Source organism: Moschus berezovskii, chromosome 21, assembly GCF_049115385.1.
Source record: "Moschus berezovskii isolate FMDL1 chromosome 21, NW_MosBer_1.0, whole genome shotgun sequence".
Classification (NCBI taxonomy): Eukaryota; Metazoa; Chordata; class Mammalia; order Artiodactyla; family Moschidae; genus Moschus; species Moschus berezovskii.
In genome coordinates, this window is record NC_142480.1 from 24,766,011 (window position 1) to 24,778,582 (window position 12,572).

At 37.1% G+C, this 12,572-nt stretch overlaps 1 protein-coding gene across 5 annotated transcripts in view; it reads left to right on the forward strand.

The window, feature by feature from the left end:
* LOC129550515 (uncharacterized) overlaps positions 1-12,572 on the forward strand; it is a 31,222-nt gene that overhangs the window by 14,557 nt on the left and 4,093 nt on the right. For 4 of the 5 annotated variants that reach the window (XM_088829489.1, XM_055418245.2, XM_055418247.2 and 1 more), the window contains exons 2-6: positions 4,199-4,320; positions 5,257-5,395; positions 7,557-7,678; positions 9,512-9,622; positions 11,594-11,700. In XM_088829489.1, the coding sequence (XP_088685615.1) occupies positions 4,237-4,320; positions 5,257-5,395; positions 7,557-7,678; positions 9,512-9,622; positions 11,594-11,700 (563 nt within the window). In that variant the 5' untranslated portion in view covers positions 4,199-4,236. Of the gene's footprint in view, positions 1-3,265; positions 3,452-4,198; positions 4,321-5,256; positions 5,396-7,556; positions 7,679-9,511; positions 9,623-11,593; positions 11,701-12,572 lie in introns of those variants that run through there. The other variant, XM_088829487.1, reaches the window with a different exon arrangement.

The window sequence follows — 12,572 nt, forward strand, 5'->3', positions numbered from 1 at the left end:
GAAATTGAGGGAAGTAGCCGTGTTGTCTAAGGCCAGAAGTCCCCTCAGTAAATTTTTAAACTTTGAATAAGAACTTCAAAGTAACATAAGATATTAATGAATAATAGGAAATATATGGCCCAATGTTTGATTATATATTATAAGTCATTAGAGATAAGGATATGGGTAAGTGATGGCCAAGGGCTAAAGTTAAGACTTCCTGGAGATGAAGTAACTTGAGAAGGTCCTTATTGTGAAAAACAAGGTCATAGTTGAAAGGAGCCATATGAACAGGAAGGAATATGGAAAACAACTGAGGGAATTTGTCTGTCTAAGCAAAAATTATGTTAGTGAGTAATGAGAGTAGAAAATAGGATGGTTAGACTCTGGTGATATAGAGGGCCTTGAAAGTCTAGAGTAATACTGGATACATTGAAAAGTGGAAAGCCGTCCCAAAATTGTAAGGAGAAGGAGTGACATGAGTGAGTTTAAGCATGATTAGTTTAAAATAGATGTTGTGTTGTTAGTCACTCCGTCATGTCCGACTCTTTGTGACCCCATGGACTGTAGCCTGCCAGGCTCCTCTGTCCATAGGATTTTTCAGGCAAGAATACTGGAGTGGGTTGCCATTTCCTTCTCCAAAATAGATGTGTAAGGTAACTTATATTGGTGAGAAACTGATCATTCAGGAGCTAATCATGAGTTTGCCCTGGCTTTCTAAGTGTGAGGTGGTACCTGTGACTAGGAAGTAGTTGAAGCAGTAATAAAGAGGAAGTGGATTCAAAAGAGAACATGATGGTTCTTGATACCTGACTAGATATAAAAAGTGGGACTTGATTCATAGACTGTCAGCTTTGGTGACTTCTCTTTCCCCATGTACTTAATTAAATATAAGTAGGAAACTTTTAAAGAATGAATTTTGCTCTACAGAGAAACTCTTCTTTCTCCGTTCCCTTCCCACCTGCATATGTAATTTGAGAAAAACCTAACTGTCCTAAGGCAACTGATTAACACCTTTAATCTTTTTCCAAGCAACATACTGTTACCACATATTCCGAAATCGTTATTATACATGTTAAAAGACGTCCAGCCTCACTAGTAATTAAAGAAATGCAAATTAAAACAACAAAGTTTGTTTTTATAGTACAATTCAATGCTGTAAGGCTTTCATGAAGTAAGGCTTCAGTTCAGTTCAGTTCAGTCGCTCAGTCGTGTCCGACTCTTTACGACTTACACATATTTTTTTCTGATGGAGTAAATTGGTATAATCTTTCAGGAAAGAAGTTTAGCAGTATGTAGCAAGTTCAGTTCAGTTCAGTCGCTCAGTTGTGTCTGACTCTTTGCAACCCCATGGACTGAAGCACACCAGGCCTCCCTGTCCATCACCAACTCCCAGAGTTCACCCAAACTCATGTCCATTGAGTCAACAGTGCCATCCAACCATCTCATCCTCTGTCGTCCCCTTCTCCTCCTGCCCTCAATCTTTCCCAGCATCAGAGCCTTTTCAGATGAGTCAGCTCTTCGTATCAGGTGGCTGAAGTATTAGAGTTTCAGCTTCAACATCAGTCGTTCCAATGAACACTCAGGACTGATCTCCTTTAGGATGGACTGGTTGCAGTCCAAGGGACTCTCAAGAGTCTTCTCCAACACCACAGTTCAAAAGCATCAATTTATCGGTGCTGAGCTTTCTTTATAGTCCAACTCTCACATCCATACATGACTATGTATGTTACAAAAGCTTTTACAATGTTTAAGTACTTCTGCTAGGAATTTTAGTAAGGAAATAAATGCAAAGAGGCCAAAGTATGCCAGATGTTAGTTGCAGTGTCCCTAAATTTTCACAGTTATAATTGTATATAAATGTATAGTAGTAGGAGTGAATTGTTAATACAAATATGGTAGAATATTACAAAGCCTTTAAAAATAATGTTTTAAGGAATTTAGTTTTAATAACAAAGTAAATACTTCCATTTTTTAAAAAACTGCATCACTGATGCTATTTCAGTTCAGTTCAGTTCAGTCGCTCAGTTGTGTCCGACTCTCCGCGACCCCATGAATCACAGAACGCCAGGCCTCCCTGTCCATCACCAACTCCCGGAGCTCACTCAAACTCATGTCCACAGAGTCGGTGATGCCATCCAGCCATCTCATTCTCGGTCGTCCCCTTCTTCTCCTGCCCCCAGCCTTTCCCAGCATCAGGGTCTTTTTCAGTGAGTCAACTCGTCGCATGAGGTGGTCAAAGTATTACAGTTTCAGCTTCAGCATCAGTCCCTCCAATGAACACCCAGGATCGATCTCCCTCAGAATGGACTGATGCTATTTAAATTCCACCTAAAACAATTTGTGGACTTCCCTGGCCATCCAGTGGGTAAGACTCAACGTTTCTAATGCAGGGGATACAAGTTCAAACCCTGATCAGGGAGCTAAGATCTCACATGTCATGATTGCCAAAAAAGATAATAATAAAAATTTAAATAAGTAGAATTTGGAATGAATCTTCATAATATTTTTGTTTGTCTATAATTTATGTTCTGTATCCTATAAATAATTTGAAGCCACATTTAGATCACTGTTGCAGATAGGCGAAGAAAGAAAAAAGAGTTAAAAGGCCTTTCTGAATTAGTTCAGGGAGTCAAATAATGTATCTTCATGTTAACTGGTATTGCTCAGAGGGAAGTTATGCAGAAAAAGACCCTGTGTATGTAGGGACACAGTGGCAAGAGTGAAAAGGAAGAGTAAAACACTTAGGTTTATTTCTTTTGCTGCTGTTGGCCTGCTTTGTAACTTTTCACAATTCATGTCGCCTTAATTACGTCCTCTGTGAATCAGAGAAGGTAATCTTGCTTTGTCTTCTTCACATGGATGTTATAATATTTAATTGATATAGTTTCTACCTGAAAGAACCTTGCAAGCTAGAAAATATTATCCAAATTTTGTTATTTGTGACTTGAGAATAGCATTCCGACCCAACACAAGAATTATTATTAATATGTTTAAGAAGGAAATCATGAAGTTATTTAAAAACAACCAAAGACTTGAGGGATAGGGTATGTGGCAATGGATGATATTTTCTTCACAATCTCCCTGTTTTCCTTTTATAGCTATTTTAAAACAGTAAGAAAAACACTGTCCTCTTGAGGTCCTTTTATTCTAGCAAGAATTCAATATAAGAAAGTTTTTTAAGGAAAAGGTAAAATGTTTTCATTAGTTGTTCCTTCCAGTCTATATTTGGCATTCAGGCTACAGCTAACTTTTACAGCTGATGCTGGGAAAGGTTGGGGGCGGGAGGAGAAGGGGACGACGGAGAATGATGCTGGATGGCATCACCGACTCTGTGGACATGAGTTTGAGTGAACTCCGGGAGTTGGTGATGGACAGGGAGGCCTGGCGTGCTGTGATTCATGGGGTCGCGGAGAGTCGGACATGACTGAGCGACTGAACTGGACTGAACTGAACTGAACTGAACTTCAAGGTGAGTCTGTTTTACTTAAAAGTATGTATGAACTTCTTAGAAACCATTCTTTTGTGGAGCCAATTAAAAAAAAATTTAAACACGGATAAGTTTAAAAAACAAAACAGTGAAAACCACTTTTACACCCTCACATGGATTCACCCAAGTATCACTTACTTTCTTCATCCTTATTGCTATATACATTGGCACACACAATCACTCCCCTTTTTCCAGTGTATCCAAAAGTAGGCCCGAGCCATCAGAAATATGCTGTTTTAATGATCATTTTGTCTGCTGTTCAGATGCAGCAGAGCAACATGATTCTTGTAAAGTTTATTCTATAGTTGGTGCCATCTGTTTGTGCTTATTATCTGAAGTCTTGTGTTCATTTTATTGGAGGCAGGGATGCTCAGATTAAAGTTATCCCTATGCAATGCCTCCTAAACTTATAAATTCTATATGGTCACAAAAGGAATATTTGACTACTTACTAGTAAGTTTAAGTAGTAAGCGTACTACATACTTTTTAAATGCCTTTGTTGTTCTATAACAGGCTGAAATAGTCGTTTTATATTTTCAAGCAGCTTAGAAAAAGAAAAAACTCAATGTTTTCCATGGAACATTTGTTAGAATTTGAATATTTCATTGGACCTAAAATGTTTATTTATTGTTATAAATCGATGCTATCTGATGGAGGATAACCATCCATTGTAATCACTTAGTCTAGGTATGACTGCAACCATAACAACTATACTTTTTTTTTTGGCAGGAGATTTTGATGAATTCACTCAAGACAATAATGACATTATGTTGAAAAACATAGCAGAAGACCTTCGGAATTGCTTACCTCTAGAAACCATGCTTTCCTCAGAACATCTAGCCCTCCAAAAAGTAAATACATTAAATTAATTTATTCCTAGTGCTCCTTGAGGTTTCCCCTGTTCTTCTCTAACCCCGTTAACCTTTCCAGCCTAATCATTAGTCCTGAATTCTGCTTTTCCATTTGGTGCTTCATCCATTTCCCCAATTCTTTTGAGTCGGTAACCCTCTGGCTCCCTAGTACCATTCATTCAAAAGATATTTTTTGAAGGTGTCCTGTTTGCCAAGCAGACCCCACCCCACCCCAAATCAAGGCCCAACAGTACAACAGTAATCTGTCCCTGCCTATGTAATTGTCTTGGTTTTCTCTGCCCTGTTCCATTTTCCTGACTTTTATCAAGGGTGGAGTTCACCCTTTCGTTGATTCTTTATTATCGTTGAAGTAGAAGGGATCAAACTTTTTTTTTTCTTTGTAGCTGCTTTCTGTTATATCACATACTACCAGCATTAAGTGCTTTTATTATTTGTAAGCATGAAATTTTACTAAACATTTTTTATTATTTGAAAACTTTGCTTCTGGGCAAAGATTGCTTGCCAAGTATTTTGATGGGTATTCCCTGACATATAGGACTCAGAAGACTCTCCCCCTCTGAACTAACTAGTGTCATTTCTTGGGAGAAATCTCTCTGGGTATGTTTCCTTATTTGTAAAATACACTACTTAGGATGGACAAAATGATCTCAAAATACTCCTTTCAACTAAAATTTTTATCTGTTTCTCATAGCCATGTTTTGCATCATGACATGGTCAAAGAGCAAGTTGCCAGTGTCTCAAAAATAGCATGAAAGCAGAGCCGAGTTGCTGACTTCCATAAGCGAAATTTGTCTTTCTAGTTGTTGTTGCTCTCAGAATTTCAGCATATGAACCACTGATGTTTTGCCTTATTTAGCAATAAAAAGAGACTTCTTTGTACTCTGTTTCTTTTGATGTTTTTCTTCTCTCCACCAGATACAGCAGCAGCCAGAACCCACAGTTCACGTTGATGCATTCCTTTATGATGAAGACTTTATTGATTCATTATGTGAGGAAGGAAAAATGAGCAGAAACTACTGTATGGCATGCGGCTCACATCAGACAGCACCTCTAGGTGGGCACTCCAGCCTGCAAACCTGACGACTTTGTGTGCACTTTTCCTTACATGTCATGACTATGCAGATTCTTGACCAAGCATTCACTGTTTTTTGGTTTTTTTTTTAAAGTAAAAGGCCAACCTGCAGCCTAGCTATTACCAATTACTGAAAGCAGAGAAACTAAATAGAAACATTGTCCAGGGAGGTTAGGCCACTTCATGTCCCCCGTGGGAGTATTTCTGCTTTTTACTGAACATATTTAATTGGAGGTGACTTCTCAGGTCCTGAAACTAATTGGAAGTGGTTGAATACAGGAAAACTAACTCATACTTTATATACTCAAAAGAGATTTACATTTATCCATAGCGGTGATTTATTTACAGTGAGAAATATAACTGCCAAGGGAGCTGAAAGCTTTCTTCCCATAGAACTATCTACTTGTGAAGTCAGATAGTAATCCGATATTGTTGGATGGGCGTGAACTTAGAGGACAGAGATGGATAATCTTGAGAGTTTATGCAGGCCATGATTTGACCTCACGGAGCATCTCCTGCCTATAACACAGGACAGCTCTGGTAATAGTCTCCTGCATCTCCGTCCCTCAGATGCAACAACTGTGTTTCAAACGGGAAACTAGACTGACTCCATGCTGCTAAGATGTAAACTTCTGTGTTACTATATCTTTTCTTCAAACTGGATATGATTGTCTAGGGTATTATTTTAAACATGCTATTTCTGTCTCCCTGCTAACCTAGATTTTGAGGCATTGCTTAGAGTGGGTGAGTAGTAATGTGCTCATGTTACTGATCTTAGATAATATTATTCTCAAAAGTACACTACTACCAAATTTGTAATATGTGGCCAATACAAATTTATTGTACCTGTATTATAGTTGGGAATTAAACTACCCTGGTTTACTGCTTTAAGATTCTATTTTTAAATAGTGCTCATAATTGCCATTTGAAGTGGTTGAAGTTCACAGAATAGAAAAAGACAAGAACAACAGAGGGAAAATTAAAAAGTGAACTCTAACTATAAAACCATATCAGATCTGATGTTCAGAAATTTATAGAAGAGCTATGTTCGACAAAGAAAAATTTGGAGATTAGGATGTGTTTTCACATAAAAATCAGATTATAAATAGAGACTGGGTGCCCAGCCCAGCCCAGATAACTACAGAGAGTGTGAGAAAGCTGTCACCGTGTGGGGCTCTTCTTCCCTATATGAAAGGAGCTTGTCAGCTATAAGACACTAATGACTCTAGCCCAGGGCAGGAGCGGTAATGTGGCAAAGAGGGCAGTGAGGATGAAGAGAGATGAGGACTGTGGTGCTCAGTGCCCTTCCACCCCACCACCTCCAGTGTTACTTCTGAGGCCTAGTCACCCTTTCTTTTCTTCCCAGCGATTAGCCTGCTTGCTTCCATTTTATTTGCCACCGTTCATTAGTTATGATCAAAGTTTCCTGACCGTTAGATTATGTACTAGCGTACAATAAAGAAAATCTTTGGGTTACCTCCATATCAGGAAAAACAAACTCAGGCTCTCCCAAGTATTTCATTACAGAAATAATGGAGTGAGAAAATGGGCTAGGAGGCTAGAAATTATAGCAATTAAACTAAGGGAAATAACAATTGAGGAGTGTCTTAACCTCCTCCCATACCACCCACCTCCGGCTCTCCAGACCACACTTTAGGTTGGCCGGGGTGCCACATTGTTCCACTCCAGAGATGGTCATTCATTTGGTAGTTTACAGTCTATGCAGCGAGAGGTGGCGGCTCTGTGGATGGCTCTGGGGTAGAATGAGAAAAGCAGGTGCTATGGGAGTTAGGAAGACGTCTCAGGGAAAAGCAGTTCATTGGGAGACGAGGAAGGAAAAGGCCTAGGACTCCCTAGAGGATGGAAGAGAAAGAGATGAAGAAGCATGGGGGCAGGGACAGCCAGCTGAGTAACCGTTTTCTAGAGGCCTCCTAAATGTCAGAGATGGCGTATTTGTTCTTGTGTCTTACAGCTCAGAGTGAATGAGTGCAAAGTTATCACACTAATGTTTTCTAAATAACCTCTGAGTGGCTTTCATCGATTAAGAAAAGCATGAAATATACTTTATAGGTGAAAGAATTAGGAGTACAGAATGGAATTGTTAGTCCTCGAGTAAAATTTAATATTTGTTCTCATTCTCCAGGGTTTGTTTCTCATTCCTTCTCTCTCATGGAATTGAAATTCATTTATCATCATGTACTCCCTGATCTGTCGGGAAAGGTCTTGGTTGACGTTGGCTCCAGGCTTGGCACCGTCCTTTATGGGGTAAAGTCTAACTTGTGGACATAGTCAACATTTGCAAATACTTTCTTCTCCTACCAGCAACAGTTTTGCCTGCCACCATCTAAGGTGACAGCTTGGCTTTATTTATTAGAGTAATAGAGCAATATGGTTAAAATAGTGTATTGAATATGGACTTTTCAAAGGCCAGCTCTCTGATCTCCTTTCCTGGTTTGTCTCTGTCACACAAGTGAAGGAATTCCAACAAAACAGGAACAGATGGCCCTCATAACACTTTGGTATTCTGTCACTCACTTACCGCGCATCTAACTCCATTTTCTGTACTGTCGTAAAACAGTATAGTACACTGAGCTTTGATAAGAGCTCTTATAAAACTGACAAATTTGCTCGACTAGGGAATCGCTTACAGCCATGAGCAAATCGCTCCACACCCCTGGCGTCAATATCCTCACCTGTAAGTGAGCAAAGCAAATGATATCATCTTGGACACAGGACACACCGTGGTTTTCAGTGATCCAAAGTCTGAACATAGATTTTTGTGTCTGAGATATCACTTCAATGTGACTCTTCTAAAAAATTCAAATCATGAATATTTTTAACGTTCTTAAATGGTTTTATCCAAAAAACTGAAATGTGGTTTCTGGTTGTCATTAGCAGATGTGTTAAAACATGTGGCCAGCAGCAGTAGAAGTTCATGCCAGGAACAGGCTCTGTCCATTCCCAGCTTCACTGCCTGCTCTAAACAGAAACAGTTAACCCTTTCATGCTTCATTTATTTTTCAGCATTGACTTTTATCAGTTAGAAAAGACAGCCATAATAGAAAGTACAGTTTATCTGCTGATTTTGCTTGGCGAACATTAGAGATTATGATTGTTTACCATATTGTGTCCACTCTTGTTTATTTTTTTTACTTGTTAGAAACAAATATAGCTGAATAATTGTGACCGTGTAGGTGTCTGACAGCATCAATGAGTCTAAACATATGGTCATTTTTCTCTATAGAGGTCCCTGATTCAGTCAACAATTATTTTTGAGTACTTATATATGCTCTGTTGAACATATTCTAAATATCTATGGTGAGCTATAAATATAAATTGAGTTTACACATAGGTGTTAGCTGATGTAAAATGGTCTTCAGAATATGATTTGACCTCTCCTTCCAGATTGTTTTGGTTATTACAACCAAAAATAGATAGGTAATAATACATAGTCTGTTTTTGATGATCCTTGTTAACTGATGGCCAGTTATCTTTGATGGATTTACTAAACAGCAGGCTGGCTTCCATAAGCTAAACGGGACACACCTCCAGCCACCCACATCTTATGTTAGACTGTGCTGAGTGTCCATCATATTTCCAATAGGTTAACACCTTTCTTACTTTCCCCTAATGTAACATTCCAAGAAATTACAGAAACAGGGTATTAAAGAAAGAATCTATATGTGATCACTTTCCTTATTTCCAACTTTGTTGAATGCAGTTTTATCGAGAGAAGTAAGAAATCAATCCTTAAAAACATAATTACTGTTTTATTTTTATGCTTTTAGGAAGTTAGCCTTTATTTGGAAAAAATGTATTCTACAAATATACATAAAGGGAGGGCTTAAAATAGTAATATTTGATAAATAAGATAAAATTACTTTTAAGTAATAGAAATTAATAAACTGCAATTGAGGTCTTGATGAGTAAGAGTCTTAAGTTCTTGAAGTTGTTTTACATAAATTATATAATGTTATTTATTTTTACTTTTATTGTTTATTGAATTCTGTTTTAAAAGTTTAACTTTTAAAATTTCAAGTAGAAATAAACCCACAACTAAAAGTTAATTCTTTTGCATCATGTGTCTTCATATTTTAGGGTTATCTTTACAGTTCAGCATCACAACTATATGGAGTAGAACTGAATGGAGACTTTTGCCAGTTGCAGGAAATGGTCATAAAAAAGTATCAGTTCACTGACAGAATAAAGGTACTTTTTAAAATATTTATTCTGTTATCCATTGTGTAGCAAATTTAGCCAAGTTTCTTCTGCATTGGAGTTGGAAAATCTTTGATTGCTGTTGTATAGAAATAAGAGTTAATATTTTATAACATTAATAATGAAGATGAATTGTTATCATTATGTTCCACTCACACTTTTCTCTTCCTCCCCAGTTTTATTAGAAAGTGGAATTTTTTTCTTAGTTTTCTTCATATCAACTATAGTTTTGTTAGCAGCAATTTTAAATATCTTCATATTGTCAGATGTGTATTTAATTAAACCCTGAATGTTGAAAGTAAGCAAAAAGATTAAGTAATGCTCACAGTTCTTTATCTTCTTTTACAAACTTGCAAGAGGAATTGTGGATGTCACAGACTAACAGTTCATGGGAGAATGATGCCCTGAGCTGGGCTATGACAGAAATTTTCTGTTTGTTATAGGTAAGGGGAAAAATAACCAGAATGGGGACAGGAAGTTTTTTGGTTAATGCCATAATCCTTATCATTTCACTAGTGATCCTTCACTTCTAATGGCAGTGCACAGAAATACTGAGTATCTAAGGATCTCTGGTGTTCAGTTCAATCTAATATTCAAAGACATATCTTAGTAAGATTCAGAATCTAGCCTTCCCCTTTTTATATAAGGAAAACTTTTTGTTCTCTTCCTCCTTTCATCCTTCTTTTTTTTCTCTCTCTCATCTTATAAATTGAGAGTCGAGTGATCAAAGAGAATTCATTGTCCAGTATTAAATTTATAGATTTTTCTCACTATTCCTTATTTAGTGAACAAAAGCACACTGCTGTTACATAATAAATCACATAAATAACAGGAATATCAATTTAATTAGAAATCAAGATTTAAACATTCTGAAAAACACCTCTAAATATTATTTATTTGTAAGACTAAGAGCTTTTTTGGAAAAAAATCATATAATACACAGAACTTTTTCTCTTCTTTAAAAATAAAAGTTACTTTGCTTTCAGTTCAGTTCAGTCGCTCAGTTGTGTCTGACTCTTTGTGACCCCATAAATCACAGCACACCAGGCCTCCCTGTCCATCACCAACTCCCGGAGTTCATTCAAACTCATGTCCATCGAGTCGGTGATGCCATCCAGCCATCTCATTCTCTGTCGTCCCCGTCTCCTCCCGCCCCCAATCCCTCCCAGCATCAAAGTCTTTTCCAGTGAGTCAACTCGTCACATGAGGTGGCCAAAGTATTGGAGTTTCAGCTTTAGCATCAGTCCTTCCAATGAACACCCAAGATTGATCTCCTTTAGAATGGACTGGTTGGATCTCCTTGTAGTTCAAGGGACTCTCAAGAGTCTTCTCCAGCAAATAAATAGTTCTTCTTGTCATCTTGCCTGTGTTCTACAAGACTTGTTGATTATAGTCTAAGCTAATTTTTTGAGGTATATAATTTTCTAATAAGTTGTTTTGTTTGCTTTCTTGGATAGATAATATATTCAAGTAAATTTTAGATGAAGAGTCAGACAAGGCCAGTTAACTTATTTGTATTAACATTTTACAAATTACTTCTTAAACTTTACTTAGTCCCATTTGATTCTGTGAACCAGGACAGATATTACTCCATTTCGTTTAGGAAGACACTTGATTACTCAAATGTATAAACCTAGTTGATAATGCAGCCAGAATTTGAACCTAACTCCTCTGACTCATAACTGCTGATACAGTAGAAACAGCTCTGAATTGGGAGTGAAGAGAGTGTAATTACGACTGTATAAATAATTCTATCTAAAAAATAAAGTTTTCACAAGTTTATGGTTTTTATTAAATGTTAAGTATCTTCCATAGGCAGTAGCATTAAATATACTGTACTCCCATTTTAGGAAGTGTGAATCTCCCTTGCCGCCTGCCTCACAATGTCGTTGAATGAACAGCTATTTCTAAGTGGTTATGTGATATGGTGTCCTTGTTCTCTTGCGTGAATTCCTTCTTTAGGTGCTTCATGCAGACATTTGTACACAAGGTTCACTTCTGCAGAATGCTGATGTTATTATAATGAATAATGTCTTCGAATATTTTCTTAATGAGGCAGAACAGGCCAGGTATGTTATATATTTATTTATTTATTTATGTTGGCATGGCCAGGCTTGTAGGACCTTCATTCTCCTACCACAGATTGAACTTGGGGCCCTGGAGTGACATTAAACTTTTTAGAAATGACCTCAACTCTCAGGAGATTATATTAATAAGAAAATATGTTATGTCTAAGTGAAAATAAAAATAAACTTTGGTTGTCTAACTTTGTAAAATATTACATCTGATTTTGAGGAGATAGAAAATGGTGTCATGCAATGTATGGCAAAAACCACTACAATATTGTAAAGTAATTAGCCTCCAATTAAAATTAATTAATTAATTTTTTAAAAAAAATGGTGTCATGGCCCCAAGGTTTTGCTTTGCAGTCAGGGATGCAAGAAGTTATCACTTCCCAGTGGGTCTTAAATTGTTTTCTGCCTCAGTTTTCTTTTCTTTGAAAAAACATATGTACTTTGCTATCCTATCACAGAATGATGGGAATTAACTGCTGCCCATAAATGACTATAGAACAAGATATAAGAATATTCTCCTAAAAAACAATGAATAATTATCAAATTTTTTTAAATGTTCTTAGGATAGTAGGTTCCTAGCATTTAAAATCTTCCTTTATGAATCTTTCAAGAGTTTAAGGTGCTTTTCTCTTTTAACTTCTTATAACATTGGTATTATTTCATTCTCTAACCATTATGTAATGTTTTGACTACTGGTCATGAACTTGAAAACGTACAAAGCTACACAAACTTTGTCCACTGGAAATGAACAAGATGGGGGGGTAGGGTTAATACAAGCAATTGTGAGTAAGACCACAAGGAAGTTTTTAGAACTGATACGCTATTTAAGCAGTAGAAAAATTAGCAAATGTGTGATCACTTTTTTT